We start from the raw sequence: 23,136 nt of genomic DNA on the forward strand, positions 1-23,136 counted from the left end.
AAACAACTTAAGCTTTAGCTTTATTGACCTCCTCATAGAGTGTTGTTCTGTGCTGTGAACATCTACTACAGCTATGTGTTCAGCTGCTAGCTAGGGTTAGGGCTGTGTGCCTGTCTGTCTGCAGGGTTTTTCAGTAAAACTCAGTGTCACCCATAGCTGTTGTTGCCTTTCAGAACAGCTTTAACAAAATTATGTTAAAAATAGTAGAGATTTCTCACGTGACATCATGCACACGAGTTGCTTACCATACTGGACATGATATTTTGAGGTAAAAATATGTATTTTTTAACTGATTGGCGAATGTGTCCTTGAGGCTGCTAGTTATCACTAGATGAAATTGGTCACAAAGAGGGTCCTCCACCAAAAGCATCCTTATGATTGCCTTGGTCAGTATCAGATTGGCATGGTTGCCAGCAGTTTGGATAGAAGTTGTCAACATGACTGCAAATACTTGCTGAGAGAAACTGAGAGAAACACAGTTACTTGAGAAACTGTGACACAAACCAGAAATGGAGAATATTTGTCTTCTAAGTAACAATTGTGCAGCCAGTACTGGAAGGTGCATCTTTTACTGTGCCAGCAAACATTTTCCGTTTCCGTTTTGTGTCACACTTTTCACAGTTTCACTACTGCTTGGAGAATAGCTGGTAAGTGCTTGTAGAAAAGTTAGTGTGTTCAAACTGTGAGTGACCACAGCAGTCTGCTACCGATCAAAGCAATCACAGCTGGTTGGAGATACACAGTTTTCCCTAGTTACCAGTGGTTGTCAGGAGGTCACTGACTGCTCTCTATATCTGTTTTCCTGAGGCTTTAGCAAAGGATTTCCCATCAAGGTCCTGCAAACACTCAGCAACTGGTTGTTGGAATATTCATTTTCCCCTTACGACTGGTTGCCAAATGGTTACTGACTGGTCTCAAGGTCTTAATCACGTGACCCTACATTGCCATCATGGTTGTCAAACATCCAGAATGGCAGAAGAGTTAATGTCAGATGGCTAGCAATCACATATCTGCAAAACGTCAGTCTAAATTCCTGCGTGGTTAATTGTACAGTCCATTCAAGAAGTTTTTAGTTTGATTTTGTGAGTGAAACTGTTACTTTGTACTATTCCTAGCTAATATTAGCAGGTATCTGATTGTGTATTGCTCACGCATAATCTATGGATGCAGTTTGGTAACCAAGCTTGTTAGCATTAGCTGCTAATGTAACGTGTAACACAGGAGGGTCCAACTCCAGTCCTCAAGTGCCGGTGTCCTGCAGGTTTTAGATGTGTCCTTGATCCAACACAGCTGATTTAAATGGCTAAACTACCTCTTCAACATGTCTTGAAGTTCTGCAGAGGCCTGGTAATGAACTAATCATTTGAGTCAGGTGTGTTGACCCAAGGTGATATCTAAAACCTGCAGGACACCAGCCCTTGAGGCCTGGAGTTGGACACCCCTGATCTTCCTCCTTTCTTTTACATCTTATTGTATTCTCTTCTGATCAACACAGTCCGTCCACCTTTTGTTCAGACTTTCTGTTTGAAACACACAGAAAGTTGGCTTGCAGAAAAAAGCTTGTTTCTGACATAGGATTAACTGCTGGGCTGCACCAAGGTCCAGTATAAGAAAAATAAGGATGATTATTAACTGTTAATCATGTAAAACTGTTTTATTAGCGACCAAGAAAAAAAAATGATGCTGGAAATAAGCTCAAATTAAACTCTTGTGCATCTGGTGATATTCTGTTTTCTCCTCTACTAAATATTGCATCTCATGTATGCTTACTATTATGTTTGCTTACTAGTGACCAATCCAGAAGGAGACCCTGATTGATTTTAGTTTGCATTGTTGCTGTTCTAATCTTCTGTAATCTGGTTAGTGTTGATCAGCAGGAGAGCTGATGTGAGCACTCAGCTCTTTACACACTTAAGTGCTGCCTCTGCTTTGATGCTGCTTCACCACGTCAGCTTGGCAGGTGTCAAATGTTGACGATTCTCTCACAGACGTACAGTTTTTCTCTCCTTTTATCCTGCAGTGCTTCATTTTGTCAAATATGTGCAGGGTGACTGTTTCCAGCTTTTACTGTCATAACCTCAGCTTTGCTCCGTCACCCTGCAAATCAGTTTCTTAGGTCAAACTGAATAATCCTTCTCATAAACAGCAACCTAAATATAGAACCTTTTTTTCATGTTCTTGTGGGAAATCACCTTTCCCTTCTCTTTAGGCTCTTTAACAATAACAACCATCTCCTTTTTTTTCCCTTTTTCAGAGTGACACAGACAGGCTGTCAGTGCTCCAGCAGCTCGGTCTGGACCAAAACTCAGACTTTTCAGACTCCAGTGTGCAGCAGCGGCTGGATGAGCACCGCGAGAAGATCCGCAGAGAGATCCGCAAGGAGCTGAAGATCAAGGAGGGTGCAGAGAATCTGCGCAGGGCCACTACCGACAAGAGGAATGCCCAGCAGGTGGACTCACAGCTCCGCAGCTCCAAGCGGAAGCTTGAGTCACTCCAGGCTCAGCTCCAAGAGCTGGATGCTCACATTGTGGTCAAAGGCCATGAAGAAAACAAAGGTACAGTGCTTTACTGTATCTGATTTGGAGCATACATCACATGTTGCCTGTGCTGCTGGAGGCCTTTTTGTGTTTCCTCCTTTTAGATAACACTGAGATGTTAATAAGGCACGCTGGAGCTTTGAGTTAAATGCTTTAACATACCAACATGCTCATAGTATCAGTGCTAATGTTTAGCAGGTAAATTGTTTGGCACCAGGGGTTCCATTCCTGTTTTATCAAATCAGCACCTTTCCATACTCATATTTCCACATGGTGCCTAACGATTATAAAACAGTTGTGAAACTAAACTAAGAAATGAACAACACCTTAATCGAGCTCCAGAACTGTAGTTATGATGTGATGATAACATAAGCCTGAGTAATGCACCGTTTCAGCTATAAGGTGCATTACTCAGCTTTAGGTTTTTTTTCCTAAAAAAAAGTCAGGAATTAAAAAAAAGTCTGTTAGCTTTAGCTGATTCCTGCTACTAGATTTATGCTTCATAAAACATTGGAAGGAGCCAGGAAAGGTGGTTCGGGCATCTGACAAGGATGCCTACTGGGCGCCTCCTGGGTGAGGTGTATGTCCCACCTGGAGGAGGCCCCGGGGGAGACCCAGGACACGGTGGAGGGATTATATCTCTCTGCTGGCCTGGGAACACCTTGGTGTTATCCCCGGACAAGCTAGAGGAGTAGACCGGGAGAGGAAGGTCTGGGCTTGTCTGCTTAGGCTGCTGTCCCCACGAACCGGCCCCGGATAAGCGGAAGAAGATGGATGGATGGAAAATACCGATCTGAAAGTGTCTTTATATATAAACTTTACTCACTTGTAACTGAAACCTGATGCCTCCTTAGGCAGGAAATATGTAAAAACATATAAATGTCTTGTGTGTTGGCCTTTTATGGAGTAAAACAAGTAAAAAACAAACAACCAAAAGAAAACCTACACACAGTTTTTAGCTTCATGTCCGACCATTTGACAAAAGTGATGTTTGAAAGACTGCATCAGAAGCAACCTGACCTCCTAAGCCGACTCTCTTTCTGTTACCAGATTCAAATAAGTCTCCAGGACCCGTCAACCAGACGTCCACCAATCAGCACCGCATAGCTGCTTTGGAGCGGCAACTGAACATTGAGCTGAAAGTCAAACAGGGAGCAGAGAACATGATTCCAATATATTCCAGTGGCGGTACCAAGGTAACTGAACTAGCACAACCACCAGCAAAAAGTCTTACTCACTATGTTTACTGTCACCTGCACCTTCCGGTGTTCAACCTGTGACATGATCTCTTGTCACTTTTCAGGACAAGAAGCTTCTCCAGACTGCTCAGCAGATGCTGCAGGACAGCAAGACAAAGATCGACATCATCCGCATGCAGATCCGAAAGGCCATGCAGGCAACGGAGCAGTCTGAGGACAACCAAAGTACCTATCGTGCTTTTGTCTCATCTTTCAGTTCCTCCTTTACTCCACCTGTCAGTCTTTCAGCTTATAAACACTGCATATTTTATGATGCGGGCGGATCAATTCTTGGTTCAGAACTTCACAGCGTATAGTCTTCCAGTCAAAAACACACACTCATACGCGCACACACACAAGCGCAGTGTCCATTACAGCCCCCTCACTCTCTCAGGTTAGAGTCTTATTGATGTTCCTGCATCCCCTTGATGTTGCCCAACAACTAAAAGCCATGGCTCATTTAACAGAGGTTAGAGAGCAGGCCGGGCAGATGCGGGGAGCCAGGAAGGGAGTGAGCCTGAAAGGACTGAGTCAGAGATGACAACAGAGCGAAGCGCTGGGAAGGAAGGAGTGAGAGATGAAAGAGAATAAGCAGGCAGGATAAAACAAAGCTCAGATCAGCAGCGACGCTAGATAGGACACCAAGCTCGCTGACTAAAGACACACACTTCGATTGGGGAGATGTTTTTTGTTTTGGTCTGTGCCACTTTTCTTCCAGGGTGTTGCTTCTTCAGCTTTTTTTAAAACTGCCAAGTTTGCCATTTTTATGTTAACGCGGATCACATGACTGTTGGTGCATAAATGCAGTCACTCTTGAGGGTATTACCCAACTTTCCAGTTCCTCTCAGCTCCGTGGAAGTCTTTGCATTTAAGCTTTAATGTTTATTTTACACGCTCACTCACAAGGACCTGCGCACAATGTACCCAGCGTGTCAGACGAGCTAGCTGACACGGTGGAGCGTTTACTGGCGCCAGAAATGAGTCAGATGTTTCTCCACAAGTCGGCAGCGACCTCAACCAGAGATAAAAGAGGCTTTAAATGAGGCAGACAAAAACACAATGTCAAATGAGTACTACGATACTACAGAACCTTTCTCTTGGAAAAACTTTCTGTACCGCTGTGACACATGAGACAAAATTATCAAATGTTACGTGTCTGTGGGGGGTATCTGCAATCTCATGAGCCTTTCACCTCAGATATTTCCACAGTAGTTTTGTGGGATTAAGGTCAGGACTTTAAGCAAACTTTAGTAGAGCAACTTGTGTGTTTAGAGATTGTTGTCTTACTGGCTGAGAAATCCATTTTGCTCTCATTCATCCACACAGCATTGTTTAAACAGCCTTCATCTAAATGAGCTGCAGATCAAATGATCTAAAGATCATTTAGCCTTCATTCAAGCAAGCTAGCATGGTTCCTTAATGAGAGTAGTGCTTTGTGCTTGCAGACCTGCAATGCACGCTGTTCGTGTTCAGTGATGATGATGGTGGCCTCATAAACGTGACAGATGTCTTTTATCCTCTTGGAAGCTACCCAGGCCTTAACACTCCTGGCTAATTAGCTAATCATTGCTAACTGACCGGTTTGCAGATTGTGGAGAGTTACAGTGCTCTTACACACATTCTTACATCTGACTGGTGAGGATCAAATTCGTGAGATATGCTTCTGTAACCGTCTCCAGCTTGATGAGGATCAACAGCCTGTTCTTTAAAACCCCACCACAGAGGTTTAAGCCTGGGGTGACCAAGTGTAAAACATCTTTTGTTTGTTTTATGTCTTTAATTAGATTTCTCCTGCAAATTTTGGTTTGTGTGGAACTCTCACAGTGTTTAAGGTTATATTTATGAGCAAATGGAAACAAAGGGTCCAGTGCATCGTTGGAAAAAAGCCTCGTTACACTTTCTGTTTCTATGTCATATTTAGTCATTTTTGCCCTTTGTTCATGTTGTGTGCTGTTCACACCTTGTCCCAGGTAAGCCGGACCTGTGTGGGGCGGAGCTGCGTGTGGAGGAGCTGTGGCATCACTACCGTGTGGAGCACGCCATGGCTGAGGGAGCCAAGAACATGATGCGACTGCTGGGTGCGGGAAAGGTCCAAGATAAGAAGGCCATTGCTGAGGTCAGAGAGGAGATGGTTGAACTTTATCTGGGTCAGAGATCTACAGTCCTGGCAGTATCATCTGTTTTAAACCCTAAAAAGTTGCATTTGCGTCTCTCCTTTGGGTAGATGGAATAGAAAATGCTGAGTTCTGTGCTGTATGTTGTTACCGTTAAACAGATCCAGCTAGCTGCTTCTCACAATTACCAGTCTCATATGTTAGTCCAACAATGCTAACCAATTACTAGCTGTACCTTTGTGGTGATATCAGTCACGTATCTCTTTGAAAGAAAGTGAAAGAGTCATAACATTTGTTCCTAAATACTGAGCCAATCCTTAAAGTGTCAGTGTTTCTTTGGAAAAGGCAGAAGCAAAAACCTGTACTTTTATTGGTGCAGACACATCCACATAATCCAGAGTAGTCATTTCAAAGAGATTTGGTTACATTTTCTAATTCTGACTTTTTTTTCCTTTAAGCATTGCTAAATAATGTCAGTTTAGCCTCCTCATTTTGCAAGAAAAATAGGAAGTGGATGCAGCAGTTTATTGAAGCATCCAGTGAAACCATTTCTTATGAGGCTTCAGTGAACAGTTGACGGTTCAGCCAAAAGCCCATTTGACCCACAGACCTGTTAATCTCTCAGGTCCTGGTTCAGGTCTTTGCTGGATTTTTCCGGTTTTTTAAGGACAAGACTTTCACCATTTACAAGAAAGACGTTAGCACAGGACAGTATGTTAAAAAGAATCTGAAATCTGTCTCCAGTCTCACAGCTTTGTATTCTTTCTGCGCTCCGCAGGCTCAGTGTGGTTTGAGCGGCTCGTCCCAGCGTCTGGACCTGCTCCGATGCTCTCTGGAACAAAGACTGCTGGAGCTGCCTGAGGATCATCCCAAAGCCTGCCTCATCAAAGAGGAGCTAGTGCTGGCCTCCTCCTCAGCTTTCAGCTCCCGTCACAGCACCCCATATGTCCATAACCAGTACAGCACCCTGATCAAACCATCACCCCTTACAGGTAGACAGAATAAATAGGAGAATAAAACAGCTTTCAGCATATTCAGTCAGAGTTTATTATTCAAAAACGTAAGGTTAATTCCTCTTTGCCTTTTCTTTCCAGGCAGTCTTCAGGTTCGTCTTCTGGGCTGTGTGGGACTGCTGGAGGTCGTCCCAGGGAGAAATAGAGGGACCCCTGTCGTTCTGCCTTCTTACTCCACACCAGATGGACGCTCCTCATTCAAACTGAGCGGCCTCTACAGCCGGAGCACCAGCAGCATGAGCCTCAAGATCCCCAGTAAGAACGAGGACCTCTCGTGTAAGTGTTCCTGGTCTTTTTTTCCCATTGAATTAAGCTCTAGATGACTGTAGTAACTAAAACAAATTGACACTTGAGGCTTATAATTTAATAAAATGCAGCCCCCGGTTGGCAGTCGACATTTTTACTTAGTGTTTGTGTATCTTTAACAGCGGAAGTGAGTGCCGTGCTGAAGCTGGAGAACACAGTGGTGGGTCAGACAGCTTGGAGAACAGTTGGAGAGCAGGCCTGGGACCAGACCTTCACTTTAGAGCTGGAAAGAGTACGACAAAGCACACTCTCAATCTGTTACACTGTCACAGAAATACTGTGGTTCTAGCCTAAGCTGTCAAGCAGTGCTTTCCATGGGCTTTTACATTAGCTACAGTGCATTTGATGGGTTGTTACCCAGAAAAATACCTTCATTTTAAAGTAGAGCAGAGATTTTGTTTTGTTTCTTTTCACTTGGATTTGTTTCCAATTCCTTACTTGGTTTAAATTCACACATTTCCCCTTCAGTATCATCTTCTAGCGCAGCGGTCCCCAACCCCCGGGCCTCGGACCGGTACCGGTCCGTGAGTCGTTTGGTACCGGGCCGCAAAGAGTTGAGGCTCAGGTGTGAAATGTATGGTGTTCAGGGTTTTTATCAGTTTTCAGCGTTATTTTGTCATCGTTTTTATCGTTTACTTGGTTTTCCTGGGTCTTTTCACTTGTGTTATAAATAAATCTTCTTTTTTTCGGTACCGGTACTAGTTTTATTTTGTTGTATTTATCCGCGACACCTTAAAGGCCGGTCCGTGAAAATATTGTTGGGCATAAACCGGTCCGTGGCGCAAAAAAGGTTGGGGGCCGCTGTTCTAGTGCACTACTGGACGATTTCCAGCACAGCTGCTATATATAAATCTCTCCCTGGAAGTCTTGCCCTCTTCGTCCTTGTGCCTCTGTAACGCCCACTGGATCTCCTCCAGTGTGTCAAAATTATGATCATTCAACCAGATTTACATTCTGGTGGGGAGGAGGGAGTTGTCCAAGTCACAGAAAGGCAAATCTGGCGAGCAGAGGGGCGTTAGGAAGATAGTGAAGAAGATTGTGTTGTTCTGCATTGACAGCCTGAATCTGGGAGCAAATTCGCAGTGCACAACCACGATGAAGAAACTGCCTGTTAAATGTTTACACTGTCACTGAGCTGCAAATGTCGTTCCTATAGCGATAACCAAGCATGAGCTTAGATCCTGTTTCTCACGGTTTCCCTGAAGCAGAACTGCGGACTTGTTTTTTTTTTAATGTATCGAAGCAATCGAATGTTCGTGTTTTGTGATTAGTCCAGGGAGATGGAGATCGCTGTGTACTGGAGAGATTATCGCTCCCTGTGTGCTCTGAAGTACCTGAAGCTGGAGGATTTCCTGGACAACCAAAGACATCAAGTCCAGCTGGAACTGGAGCCACAGGGGCTGCTGCTGGCTGAGGTACTGGGCAGACACATGCGTGAACATTACAGCTCCCTTTTAGTCTCATCAGAACCTCCTCATCATTCATATTTGCCTGCAAACACTAAAACACAAAAGTACCTAAAAAACACAGTCGCTGTGTTTTTTTTACCTCAGGCGCAGACTAGAGTTGTAACGTGTAACTGTGCATGTTTCAGGTGACCTTCTTCAATCCAGTCATAGAGAGAGGCCGAAGACTCCAGAGGCAGAAGAAAGTCTTTTCTAAGCAGCACGGTATGCTCCAGTGTTCACACACAACCTTTTTATATCCACGTTTGGACTTTAAAATCTTTTTCCCAGCTTGCTGCTTTTCTTGTTTCACATTTTTTTTGACAAGCGGATCAAACGTGTACGTGCTCTGCAGCGCCATCTACTTGTGGAAAAAGAGACTTGAATCCACCAGTGAACAAAAGAATGAGAAGCGTGTGTGTGTTAAGTCACCACCGCTGGCTTTATCGGTCTGTGACTGCGATCTGTCATTCAGACATGGACCCGTTTTGCATGATTGCTCCTCACGGCTTCATTCAGACGTACTCAGAACACACTGATGGAAAGTACACCAAGTGATGCATAATGCACGAGGTCAGAGTTTTCTTAACTGCAGCTGTTTTTTGGAGCTGCCTTAATAATTAGAGAGGTTATAGGGATACATCCATAACTGTCTTGGCAAAATAAAAAAGGTTAGAGATCATCTTTGTGAAGTAAAGATCTTGGTGTCATTTGCTGTTAGACATTGTCAGCAAGTCGGGGATAATTAATTTTTGGTAATTAATAATGTTTTTCTGCGTTGCATGCAAATGTGTGCAGCCCTTTCACTCTGGAGAAGATAATGAGAGGTTTCTGTCATCTGATGCTGCAGAATTGTAACAAATGCGCAACAAAAAGCTTCCTGAAGCAGCTCCTATTAGTGTTAACTGGGATTATTGCCAGCACTGGTGAGCAGTGGTGAAGATTTTATGCTTCAAAATTTGACATGAGCATGAGAGGAGGTTTTGGAGAGGTCTGTATGTACCTCCAACAAAAACTTTAAACTGTCTGTTTTGCTCTCTCTGAATTTTTTTTTTTTAGTTCAAAAGCCTTTTTGAACACAAAGAGGAAAACTTTGAGCATGTTGTCAGATTAGTCGGAGGCTTAAAGTGAGTGTGTCACATGGCAGGTTTTTCCCCTGTTTAAAAAGTTATTGTTAGCTAAGCTGACAACTCAGCATGTCGGAGAGACAAGTGCACAACTGTAATTTCCCCTCAGTGACTCTGAGTGACTTTCTCACTTGTGCCATGTTGAAAGTGATCATTACTGCATGTTGTTAGGTCTGAGCGGGTTGCACATTCACACATTCAGATGTCGTTGGGTTAAAAGGAAAAGGGATGCATGTCTTAAAAAATTATTTGGTATAGCTTAGTGGGTAAAGTGGATCAGCCACTATTTGCAAGGTGAGCAACTCTAGCTCCTTTGTGTCCCTGTGGTCGCAGCAAAGTCTTTCCTGAGCCTGGTTCAGCTGGAGGTTTCTTCCTGTTAAAAGGGAGTTTTCCTTCGTTTGGGCTTTCTTGGGGTTTTCTCTTTATCATTGTTGGGTCTTTACTTTACACTACAAAGCACCTTCAGGTGGTTGTTGTTGTGATTTGGTGCTGTATAAATAAACTGAATTGCTGAATGATACATACATCAGTTATTCTAAATTAAGATATTATTTTACTCGCTTCAAGCCTGCTGCATGTGAAGTTTTGTTTATAAAACCACAGGAGTTGAAATAATATCATCTGTTTAATTTACGAGACACACATTCTAAAGATAAGGTAAGATAAACCTCTTTTAGTCCCACATGTGGGATCTTTTTTTTTTATCACAGCAGAAAGTACAAGTTAAAAGCAGTAAAAAATTAAGAAAAAAAAACTCACATGAAAAAGTCACATGCAATAGAGTCACGTCATTTGACAGCTGAGCTGAAGCTGAAGAGTTTCTTTTTCACATTTGGCAATGTGTACGTTTAGGTAAAGCTTTCCTGCGGGCCCGTCAGATGAACGTGGACATCGCTACCTGGGTCCGCCTGCTGAGGAACGTCATCCCGAGCGGAAGCAGCGCGCCCAGTTTCACAAGCAGCCCGCTCACAACCAGTGCAGGGTATGTAACTAATGTGTCTGCAGGTGGACTGAAATGCATATGGTATGCCTTAATGCATTTCAGTTATTAATTTAGGATATGTTTATTTTAAGTCGTGGTCATTGATCAGTGTAGAGCTGATTAAAGGAATCAATATCTGACCACTTTGGATCAGTTGCTAATGGGTGGTGGATCTTATGTAGCTTTAAAGAACTTTTTAATGTCTGCCATTATTTATATTTTTATATTGTCATTATTATTATTGTTATTATTGCATCATTTAGACAGCGTGAGTTACACCTGAGCGGGTATTCTTGAAGTTGAGTTTATTGTTGGCGGTGTATTCATTTTCATTTTTTACCAGAAAGTAAATACCGTATTTTTCGGATTATAAGGCGCACTGTCGATGAACGGGTCTGTTTTCATACATAAGGCACACCGGATTATAAGGCGCATTAAGCAAAACAAAACAGTCAGATAAGTCAAACTTTACTCAACTCTTCTTCTTGCTTCCTCCACTTCCGTACCATTGACTCATTAATGTTGAATTTTCTCGCAGCTGCTCTATTCCCATGTTGTTGCAGTATTGTGGATGGATTATCTCAGTTGTTCTCCTGACTGAAGTTTGGTCCGTTTACAGCATCCTGCTATGCGATTGCATTTGTCCCTAACCATCGGGAAACCTCACATGAGCTTTCATTGAGTGGAAAAAAGTTAGCGTTCATCTGTTTTCATGGCTGCCTGGATGTTAAACTTAATTGTTACACCTGGTAAAGCAGCAACGCTGATGATTTTATTAAAGATGAAAGAATTTAGACAGTTTTTAACTCTCAGTGATGCCGCAGTGTTCATTTGACTTTGGGACCTGAAACGGATGGAGTTTTGGACCCAGATTACTCCGCGAGGCTCCTGACTACGGTGGCCGTAATGCTCCGACAATCCATCAAGCGGTGCAGCTTCATAGCTTACCAAAGTCCTGCTAAAACATTTTTTGACAGATTTTTGAGCGCCGTGTACCACATAAAATCGGTCCGACGTCAGTAAGCGCAACCAGAATTCATACATAAGGCACACTGTCGATTTTTGTGAAAGTTAAAGAATTTTAAGTGCGGTTATAGTGCAGAAAATACGGTAATGCTTTTATTTGTGCCTCCACAAAGTTTGATTTCTTTTTTCTTTATTTTGTGCACTCTGCAGGGAAATCTCAGTGGAGAAGCTAAACCTGGAAACTGACCATCTGGTAAAACCTGAAGTCAAGACAGATGTAGTGGACTCACCTGCTCCCGTGGTGAGTGAGATGCAGAGATTCTCTTGGGGGAAAAGATGGGCATCTTTATACTATCACGTTACCATTTTCCTGTTTTCCTACCTGCAGCCTCTGTCTTGAAAACAGTGCTCCCTGTCATACAGGCTGCCTTCCTGTGGGCTGCAGTGAAATCTAAGACCGGCCTAGCCGGGGCCTGAGCGGAGACAGAAACAGAAAGAATGAATAATTAGCCAAATGGAGAACTGAAATCTCAGGGAGACAGCTTTAATGAGACATAATTGGATGGAGGGGAGCTTTAATTTGATCAAGTCCAAATCTGTGTGATTTTCCCAGTGTGAAGAACACAGTCTGCAGAGGGTGATAGTGTGGGAGTGAAGAATAGAGAGGTGGAAAATAGAGGAGCTGTGACAGCGAAGCAAAGAACCAACTGAGCCTGAAAATTAAACTTATTTCATTTTCACTTACTTATGAAAGGGAAACAGTTATTATTAAAAACAATGCAGTTTAGTAAGAATACAAGGAAAAGAATTTTCAGGAACTGCTTTAAAGATTATGACGATTATCAAAAATACACAGTTTATTCTGGTTTAAATCCAGAGACATTAAATCATTTAATTTATTTAAAATTGCATCACATAAGTGAATAGGCTAATGTCAAACATAAGGCCCGGGGGACAGAATTGGACCGGCAGAGATTCTAATCCGGCCCACTGGAAAGATTTGGAAAAAGTAAAGGAGTGCATAGATTTTGAACTTTTAACTATATATTTATAGTTTGCAGCTTTTTCTACTGATTAAGATCTCCTCCACGACCATTCATGAAATACCAAAGTAAATAAGGAGTAGATTAAAAATTAAATGACAAAAACTTTCCTCTTTTTCCAGTATCTGCTGTATCTACTGTAGAAATGTTCTACTGTAGAAAAAAGGGACATTATTAAAAATACAAGACTGTCTGGGCAACGAGCTACCAGACCTTTTTCTGTTATTTTAGCATGTGAAAGAAATTTAATTTAATTTATACAGCGCTAAATTACAACATCAGTCATCCTGAGGCGCTTTATCTTGTAGGCTAGACCCTACAATAATACATAGAGAGAAAAACCCAACAATCATATGGCCCCCTATGAGCAAGCACTTTGGTGACAGTGGGAAGGAAAAGAAGAAACCTCCGGCAGAACCAGGATCACGGAGGGGAGGGACGGCTGCTGGGAACGGTTGGGGTGAGAGAAGGAAAACAGGATAAAGACATGCTGTGGAAGAGAGACAGAGGTTAATAAGAAGTATGATTCAGTGCAGAGAGGTCGATTAACACATAGTGAGTGAGAAAGGTGACTGAAGAAGAAATACTCAATGCATCATGGGAACACCCTTCCTGTTCTTCCTGTTAAAAGGGATTTTTCCTTCCCACTGTCACCAAGTGCTTGCTCATAGGGTGTCGTCTGAGTTTTCTCTGTCTTATTGTAGGGTCTTTACTAAAGCACCATGATCCCTTAAAATAATATTACATTATTACAGGAACTAAACAAGGAGACAAAATATCATCTTTTCAAATATAAGCTTTAATTTGGTGATTTCATTCCTTGCATTCTAAATGTAATATTCCAAATTATACACTTTATGCAACATGGCTTGTCAGTACACTGTATACCAGCAGAGCTAGTGTGACTTTAAATATAAGAGGCCAGGGAGGAAGACAGACAGATTTAGACAAGCAGAGAGAGACCCAGAGGGGCCCGTGGCAGATGGTGTGTTCAGCGGGGTTGAAGTATTATGAGATTAATTACTCTGATGTTTTTAGACAACTAATTAGCAGTGAGAGGGGAGCGAGGAAGACAGGGGAGAGGGGAGGAGCGAGGCTGTCGGCCAACAGGGGGATCTGACCATCCGGCTCGATGAGCATCACTGACTGATTGTCTGCTTCTACAGATGTTCTCCATCATTTTGCCCTCTTTTTGCTGTATTCCCTTATTGGTATTATCTCCCCCCTGTGTCTCTTGTCATTCAGTATGCTGGTGTTTCACATTTCCCCTCCCCTGTTATCACAGGAACAGACGCCGGTCATTGAGCCTCCGTCCAAACCAGAAGTCCCTGTTCAGGAGACGCCAATCAGATCACAATCCCACAACTCTTTAAGCAGGTGCAGAAATAGACAAAGATCCTTATCTCTCTCTGTCTCACACACACACACACACACACACACACACACACACACACACACACACACACACACACACACACACACACACACACACACACTTGAACCCACACCTGAGCATGTCTTTTGCAATATTGCCAGCACAGCATGACACCAGGAAGACACCCCCTCACACAATATGGCCATATTTCGTAACCTCTTTTTTTTAACACCTGATTTTAACGCTGAGTCATCATTAATATGGATTACTGCATATGTCACCCCAGAATAAGACATGCTTTACTGTGTTAGACGCTAAAACGCAGAACAAAAAAGCGAGTTTCTGGTGTATGTAACAGATTTTGTTGAACGTTATGAAAGACATTTATTGCATTTGCTGTATAATAGTAATTTCCCTCTCTCAGGCCCAGCAAAGGACCTCTTTCCCTGCAGGACTTCAAGCTGATCGCTGTTCTCGGCAGGGGCCACTTCGGGAAGGTACTGTGTTTCATTTTCAAAATGATAAAATACACATCTGTTGTGTAAATAAGTATTTTAATATTAGCAGCCTGTCAGTAAACACAAGCTCCATGCAGCTCCATGGAGCATTTTAGCCTGTTTTAGCTCTGTGGGCCTCATTCAAGTGGGCATGTGAAATAACTGTTTGATTGATGAAACGTGCACACTGAACAGTTTTATTCTTTCCATCATACATTTGGTATTAGATCTCGGTATTACACCCCCTATGAGCTTTGAATTCTAGGCTTTTTCACAGAATCCAACCGACTTGTGAGTGGCAGATCATATCTACTAATCTTAACCAGTATATCAGCTGATCTTAGCTATATACATCTATATATCTGTATCTATAATAACTAAGATCTGTTGATGTAAATAGCTGAGAACGTTTTCATTTATTACAGCAGATAAATGAACATTTAAAAATGATAGAAGAGATGGGGGGAAGCACCCTTTAACCGTTTTACGAGTGTTGACTTTGCATTATTTGTCCACCAGAGGGCACTTTGTAACTTCCTTATTGGCAACAGGTGTTTGGAGCCACAAACAAAATTACCTGCTAATCTGAGCTGAGTCGGGGAGAATATAAACTAGTAAATAAATAACTACCCATAAGAATTGTCAGTGAAATCTGTTTATGTTTCATGTGTCTGTAAGATAAAACATTTTGGCATTTCCTCAGCCAGCCTGGACATAGTTCAAGGCCGTTCCAAATTTAGTTGCAGAGTACAAAGATATTCTTGTCAGAAAATACTGATAAAGCTCAAATTTGTCCATTCATACTGTCGAAAGAAGCCCAAGGAACACATAAAGAGCTGCGATCAACCAAATAAACCACCACCACCAAAGCGCTATACAAATACAGGCTATTTTAACATACTTCCCTAAATACTCACACTTACTGCAAAAATACCTCCCGGATAAATGCAGGGTTGCTCCAAGTTCATATTTATTGAAAAGAAAAATGCTTTAGGTTTCAGGCTGAGGCAGGTTGGGTAGGAGGGAGAGTACTGAGTTCTTTATTAGATATGCTTTTTGATCACAGAGACAAAATTACAGAATTACACCTGCCTTCTGTTACTTTTTTCCAGTTCATTTCCATTAGCAGAGAGTTACTCAACAAAAACTCTGAAGTGATTAACGAAAGCTTTTGTTGGACTCTTCAGGTGCTGCTATCGGAGTACAAAAAAACAGGCAGCCAGTACGCCATCAAAGCCCTGAAGAAAGGAGACATCGTCGCGCGTGATGAAGTGGAGAGGTAGCTGTGCTTTACCACCTTAACCACATCTCTGCTGCACGACAAGAGCTCATTCACCTCATAATTACACAATGATTGTCTCATGTGCATCCCCCTTCCTTCCCCGTCCCTCCCCCTTTCCTCTGTCTGTCCGTCTCCAGTCTGATGTGTGAGAAGCGGATCTTTGAGATCGTCAACGGCTCCCACCATCCCTTCCTGGTCAACCTGTTTGCATGCTTCCAGACGCCAGAACATGTGTGTTTTGTCATGGAGTACACGGCAGGAGGAGACCTCATGATGCACATACATGCAGACGTCTTTTCTGAGCAACGTGCTGTGTGAGTTCTGCTTTGTCGTGCATGTATACCTACACATATCTACAGGAGCTGCTCGGCCATGGAAACCATGCCATGAAGCTCCCGGCACACAGTTTTGCCGCTGATGTTAATGTGTACGGAAGTTTGAAGCAGTTTTTGAGTCAACAGAGCGTCTGTCACTTTCACGCACTGCAACTTTGTGTAGTAGGCTCCTTTGTGGCTGAGCTTCTGTGGGTCGTAAAAGCTTCCACTCTACAATAACACGGTTAATTGTGGGATATGTAGGCGGGAAGAAATCTGACAAACCGAAGCTTGAATTCAGCGAGCTCTTTAGTGTGACTCATTCTTTCATGAATGGCTCGGTGCGTAGACTTTATACACCTGGAGGAATGGGACTGAAGTCTTGCTTCACACTTTTCTTCTGCGTCTCTTGCTTTCTGTCGTCTGTACAACAGGTTCTACTCTGCCTGTGTGGTCTTGGGTCTTCAGTTTCTTCATGACCACAAGATTGTGTATCGGTGAGTGTTTGTATCGCCTCCGTCTTTGCATTCCACACGTAACGCGTTTCCTTTCTCTTTGAAGTAGTCGACATAAATCTGATTCCTTTTCTTCCATCAGGGATCTTAAACTGGACAACCTGCTGCTGGACACTGAGGGTTATGTTAAAATAGCTGACTTTGGGCTTTGTAAAGAAGGTGAGTGTTCATCATATGCTGATCACACTGATCCTCTGTTCCCTTCTGTTTGGTTAAATCTGACTCAACCCTCACACGTTGGTCACCCTTTGTTTCTTTCTTTTCTGAGGCATGGGTTATGGAGACAGGACCAGCACATTCTGTGGGACTCCTGAGTTTTTGGCCCCAGAGGTGCTCACAGACACATCGTACACCAGGGCAGTCGACTGGTGGGGCCTCGGGGTGCTCGTGTATGAGATGCTGGTGGGAGAGGTGAGAACTAGTCAGTCACCACATTCACACAGAGGCCATTTTCTCCTGACGTTGCTCTCACCCATGTGATTGTTGTTAGGGTAGAAAGGGTAAATGATCCTTGTAGCGCTGACCCAAGCTCAGACGCAGAGGATCAGATGATCCCCGATTCCCAGAGTTACATAACTTGCTACCTTCTGAGCTTCCCACTGAGCATGACAGGAGTGGGGAAAAGGTTGTGTAAATGTCATGAATACCCATCTTTCTTCGAGCTTCTTATCTCCTGCCTGGATGTCAAATAAAATGACAAAAAATGAAACACTAACACTGAAGATGCCATCTTTAGGTTTCATAAAAAGTCATGACAGGGGCATGTTTACTGTTTCTAACACTTTAAAACGTTTGATAGCAGATGAAGCTGTTAGCTTAAGGCTTGAAAGCAGAATATTTTCTCTTTCGTGCTTGATGTGGGACTTATACATCATATCTCCAAACGTTGATTCTGTTCATCGGGACGTAGCACTTTCAGTGGGAAAAACGTTTCGTCACTCATCCACGTGATTTCCTCAGTCTCAGTCTTCAGTCTCTTGAACAGAATCAACTTTTGGAGGTTTACTTACCTGGATGATTGGGCATCAAGACTTTTTATGTCATAGTGCAGCAGAGGTAGTCAGTGGGTGTTTAGGCATCCAAACTCTTTAGTGCTGTAACATGGTCTGGTTATTGTCTTACTTAAATAAGGATGGTGGCTAAGCTGCTTCAGGTGTATTGTTATGCATTAGAAAAATGTTCTACGTCCAGGTAATCACATGATAGGGTGGGGTTACAGTGAGTTCACCCCAAACCTTGGCTGATTGTGACCTACATCCATTTTCACACCTTGGCTCATGGGGTTAGGTAGAGGATCATTAGGGGGTCCTTTCTCCCTCTCGGGGGGGACACTCCCACAGGGCTTAAATCTGTGACTCTCCACCATTTGACCCTAGAACTGAAGAAGCTTCTCGGATGAGAGGTGAAACGTCTTTAAGTTGCTTAAAGACGTTTCACCTCTCATCCGCTTAGAAAGAAAAGTCCAGATGCTTTTCTTTCTAAGCTCCTTAAAAGAGCAGCTGAAATATATAAACTCCATGTTTATTTATCATAATAATGAATCATTAATTTAATTTACACCCGTCATGTAAATTTCATTTGACCAGGTTCCATTAAATGTAACATTTTTATTGTACTCGTGTACCAATATTCTATGAAAAATTTACATATAATCAAATTACTTAAAGTCAGCATTTTGTCATTAGTTACAGTGTAATACCACTGTAACTAATGATGAGTATGCTACAGAATGTAGTTGAATAAAACGTTATATTTTACAGATGTGTAATGTATAATGTTTGTTTCAGTCTCCTTTCCCAGGTGATGATGAAGAGGAGGTTTTTGACAGCATAGTGAACGATGAAGTACGCTACCCGCGCTTCCTCACCACTGAGGCCATCGGCATCATGAGACGGGTCAGACGATGCTTTCTTAAAGTTATTTTGGGCTTTTGTGTATTTCTAATAATAATAATAATAATTAAAGCTGCAAGCAGCGTTATGAGGGCCCTCGCACCCCATCGCGTCGAGCCACGCCCAACACCTACAACCAGCACCTCCGATCTGATGTCACATTGATGGAATTCATGCATTTAACCACCAGCTAACATTTCATCTCATTCAATCGTCATTATAGTCGTCCCACTAGGTGGCGCTCTAACCATTACTGACAAATGGCATAACAAACACTTCCAAGCTCGAGTCTCATCACACCTGAGACGTTTGGGAGAGATTGGACATTGTGTTTTTGAGTGACAGCAGATTACTGCTTTTTGGCGAGTGATTCAAACTCTAAGTGCCGCCATGACCACCCCGTTTCCCTGGACGTAAAAAGCTTCGCAATTTAACATCACAAAGGTCTTTAGATTCCACACACTGGAGAATGGTTCAATATGATGAAATCCCTTGGAGGAGTTCGTCAAAGTATGAAGCCTGAAAAGAGGAGAAAATGTCGCCAAAATTGCACATTAATTTTAAAATGGCTGACTTCCTGTTGGATTTGGGATATTGCTCCAAGAGACTTTTTTGTACATCTTGATATCTCCTATAAGCCTACCAGGTTTCAGATTCATACATAATACACAGAGCTGGGGCTGTGGTTTTGAAATTTTGTAGGGGGCGCTGTTGAGCCAGTTTGGGATATTCAATGAAAATGATCACATAACAACAAAGCCTTCGTGACATTGGAGGTGTGTGCCAAATTTCAAGCCTCTATAAACTTGCCAAGACCCTCAAAAGCCACTTCATCTTTCATCGTGAACAGCGTTGCCACCAGGGTGCGCCGTTCAGTTTAAAGTCACAATTTTTGCACTGAAGCATCACGAGGGACTGATGGTGATATTCACCGCTTTTGAGGTGGCCACGATGAACCTGTGAAAATCAGTACAACAAAATTAAAGCCATGACATTTCCTGTTGCCACTAGGTGGCGCTGTCCGTATTTCTGACAATGGGCACATCAATCTGTTCAGGGCGGGTCTGACATCATGCCTGTAAAGTCTGGTACTGATCAGACTGGATTTCATTGAGTTATACTAATTTCTTTCTTCATGGCGTGACATCAAAGTTCGCCATGCTGCTGGGGTCACACCCTTTTGCGAAAACTCACAGTTTTCACTGTAACCCAAGACCAACTCCTTAAGGCTTTCCTGGAGAAATTTGAGGCTGCAGATGTCACCCATTACTATACTGTACCCCAAAGTGTTAAACATGACATTTCCTGTTCCCACTAGGTGGCGCTGTCCTTGAGGTCAAATATGGCAGTTGAAATATGTTCAGGGGTGGAGCCTTATCATATGTGTTCACTTTGGTCAAGGTCAGAAAATGTATGACAAAATGAGAGGCAATAAGATTTTCATGGCGAGTCATTGAAATTCGCCATGGCGCCACGGCCTCATAGTATTGTGAAAACTCAAAAGCTCCGCAATTTAACATGGCACAAGGGTGTAGTTGACACTGTCCAAATTTGAAGCTTATAGGACCAAATCCCAAGGAGGAGTTCGTTAAAGTTCGAGGCATGGAAACGGTAAAATCAGAGCCAAAATGTCACCTTCAATCCAAAATGGCGGACTTCCTTTTGGGTTTAGGACATTGCCATAATAGACTTTTTTGTTCGACTCTGAAAGTTATATAGGTGTACCGACTTTCAAACATGTAGGTCATACCCATACCGGGGGCTCGCGTTTTTCATTTTTCTAGGTGGCGCTACTGAGCTAATTTTCCCTGGCCATGTCTGAGAACATTAAAATACGTAAATTTTCACCAGACCTGACGCGTGTGCAAAATTTCATGAGTTTTCGAGCATGTTTAGGCCCTCAAACGGCCAATTCATTTGCCGGAATAATAATAATAATAATAATAATAATAAACAGAGCAATTACAATAGGGCCTTCGCACTGTCAGTGCTCGGGCCCTAATAATAATAATGGATTGCATTTATATAGCGCTTTCTTTTTGATTTTTAGGAAGGTTTTGATATGTCTTCACGTTTTTTTGTGCTCATAAGTGACATTTTTGTTTTTTTCTAGCTGTTGAGAAGAAATCCCGAAAGACGTCTCGGTTCTGGAGAAAAGGATGCCGAAGAGGTCAAAAAGCAGCCTTTTTTCAGGGTGAGCATTTTTTCTTTCATATTTTTTTTTTCCTTGGCGAGAACGTTGATTGACAGCTACCTAAACCTAAATCCCATTCAGGTAATGGACTGGGAGGCACTCCTGCAGAGAAAAGTCCCGCCCCCGTTCGTTCCCAACATAGTGGGGAAAGAAGACGTCAGCAACTTCGACGAGGAGTTCACCAACGAGGCTCCCGCTCTCACGCCACCCCGCGAGCGCCGAGCCCTCTCCCGTAGGGAGCAAGATTACTTTAAGGATTTTGACTACGTCTCTGACCTCTGCTAGGCTCCGCGGTCAGAGGTCAAAGGGTTATTAGCTCCCCACTGCCAGCCACAGACTCTGAGAGGAGACTGAGAAGTGAAAGGCTGCTGTAAAAGCACAGAGGAACTTGATGTTGATGAGAAGCGAGGAGCACTCTCTTCTCCGCGTGCTCACGGTGAGACGAAGCACTGGCCGGGCCGAGCGTCAATGATTGCGCGTTCCAAACACAGGCAGTAACAAACAGACTGTCTTGAGGGTGGGGGGGTGGGGAGGTCACGAGAAGAACTGAAGATAATCCAGGTTATCAGATCCTGCTGTTTGTTTGAAACGCTCACAGAGCCTCAAAATCACAAAGAGTGAAAAAAATGTGATGATTCTGACAGGAAGCGCTCTTTTTTTCCTGCATTTGCTACACTCTGTCGTCCCTTTATCTCTGCTGTCTGTTGCTGCTACAGTGTGTGTTTAGCCATGTGCACTGTCCTCTGCCTCAGTCATGAATGTATCCACGTGATCCGCAATCATGCACCACCCGTACATTACCACCCGGGGGAGCCAGAGGAAAGAGGGGCTCTCTTCTTTTGATTAAGCCAAAGAAAGGCAGGAGCAAGTGGACGGTCTTGCTCAGTCGTCTTTGTGTTGCGTTCCCACCGACTTTTGGTACAACACAGATTTTTGACTCCAATCGTTTTTCAGAGACAGGAAGCTTTTACAATTTTTGTGATTTTAAAGTTTTGTTTTACCCCCATCTGTGTTTCTTCCTCTGTCATTTGCTGGTGAAATGTGTTGACTCAGTAAAAATGTGAACCCAAACTTTGGAAAATTTGGTGATTTAATGCCCCCCCCCCCCCCCCCCCAACAACACACACGTCTGCTGTATATTCTTACATCAGCAAATTGTTCGCACACGCATGTGAGCGATAAAGGAAACCTATCGGTCCGGATAGAAGAAATGATTTGAACTCCAGGTTCCTCAAAGAAAATGTTTCTTTACGATAGGTTTGTGGTTTTATATTAAACTAAAAATAAACTCAAAAAGAGGTGTGAAGAATTTGTTTTGTTTACTTAAAGAAAAACGAAAAAATAGACAAAAACCTGAAAAAATGTTTTGAGCCTACAGAATTAAGATAAACTTGGAATAATCAGAAAGTGTGTTTGATTTTAATTCTATATCAGCTTAGTGATGTTTGTCAACAAGCCTCAGGAAGCTTCAGTACAAACAGTTTGTTAGGCTAAAAGTGTTTGGTGTTTATCGTAATACCCGAAAACCCCCGTACTGTAATAAATAAAAGGACTAAAAGTGGCATTAAAATGAATAAAAACCAAATGGAAATGTTTTAAACAATAAGTAAAATGAAATAAAAATGAAAACTAACAATGTAGCTGAAAGACCAGTCCAAAGAGTTTTGACTGAGCGATGGCGCAGATGTATCCGGAGTTTCTGTGATTGCTTTAATTGAAAGGTGATTTGCAGGAGAGCAGCACACAGATGTGCGTGTAATTTCTTTCTTGTGTCGCACTGACCCCACAGCATTTTGGATTTGGGGAGTGGATCAATTATCCCTGCTCACTAAGGCCTAGATGGAAAAAAAAAAAAAAAAACAGGTAAAATGTAAAAGGATGACTAAACATGTCTGAGTTACTCAGGGTCCCAGCTGGTATCGTTATTGGTGCTTTAAGGGAACTATTATGCAATTAAAGTACACAGACACAGATCATGTTTAAAAATTGCACTTTATTTACTTGCAGCCTGTCACTAAACCACAGTTTGTTCCCATTTATTTAGTTGACTCTAAGATAAAACACTTTGACAGACATAAAATAGGATTTTTGCACCAACAAGGTGATTTACAAAGAGGTCGGCATGGTGTGCAGTCTGTTCTTAAAAAATCTGAGGAAACTAGACAAGTCTTTTAATACTGTAAATCTTGTTACTGTGACATCTACAATGATATGATGAGAATCTTTGTATTTTGATTGGGTACAGCCCCCTGATTCATTTCAGGTTTACTTAATGGGCTGTATATAAAAAGAAGGA

General features: G+C 42.6%; 1 protein-coding gene across 4 annotated transcripts in view; it reads left to right on the forward strand.

The window, feature by feature from the left end:
- The window catches only part of pkn1b (protein kinase N1b), a 45,942-nt gene extending 23,996 nt beyond the window's left edge, over positions 1-21,946 (forward strand). For all 4 annotated transcript variants that reach the window (XM_085453442.1, XM_085453441.1, XM_085453440.1 and 1 more), the window contains 21 exons: positions 2,255-2,555; positions 3,588-3,733; positions 3,841-3,961; positions 5,746-5,891; positions 6,668-6,881; positions 6,984-7,178; positions 7,331-7,440; positions 8,480-8,623; positions 8,803-8,878; positions 10,633-10,762; positions 11,939-12,029; positions 14,057-14,148; positions 14,571-14,643; positions 15,831-15,922; positions 16,063-16,239; positions 16,674-16,736; positions 16,837-16,913; positions 17,023-17,165; positions 18,542-18,649; positions 20,760-20,840; positions 20,922-21,946. In XM_085453442.1, the coding sequence (XP_085309568.1) occupies positions 2,255-2,555; positions 3,588-3,733; positions 3,841-3,961; positions 5,746-5,891; positions 6,668-6,881; positions 6,984-7,178; positions 7,331-7,440; positions 8,480-8,623; positions 8,803-8,878; positions 10,633-10,762; positions 11,939-12,029; positions 14,057-14,148; positions 14,571-14,643; positions 15,831-15,922; positions 16,063-16,239; positions 16,674-16,736; positions 16,837-16,913; positions 17,023-17,165; positions 18,542-18,649; positions 20,760-20,840; positions 20,922-21,125 (2,784 nt within the window). In that variant the 3' untranslated portion in view covers positions 21,126-21,946. The remainder of the gene's footprint in view (positions 1-2,254; positions 2,556-3,587; positions 3,734-3,840; positions 3,962-5,745; positions 5,892-6,667; positions 6,882-6,983; positions 7,179-7,330; positions 7,441-8,479; positions 8,624-8,802; positions 8,879-10,632; positions 10,763-11,938; positions 12,030-14,056; positions 14,149-14,570; positions 14,644-15,830; positions 15,923-16,062; positions 16,240-16,673; positions 16,737-16,836; positions 16,914-17,022; positions 17,166-18,541; positions 18,650-20,759; positions 20,841-20,921) is intronic.
- The last annotated feature ends 1,190 nt before the right edge of the window (positions 21,947-23,136 follow it).

This window comes from Copadichromis virginalis, linkage group LG4, assembly GCF_057382275.1.
Source record: "Copadichromis virginalis isolate Kocher_CV1m ecotype Utaka linkage group LG4, C_Virginalis_male_GT1.1, whole genome shotgun sequence".
Classification (NCBI taxonomy): Eukaryota; Metazoa; Chordata; class Actinopteri; order Cichliformes; family Cichlidae; genus Copadichromis; species Copadichromis virginalis.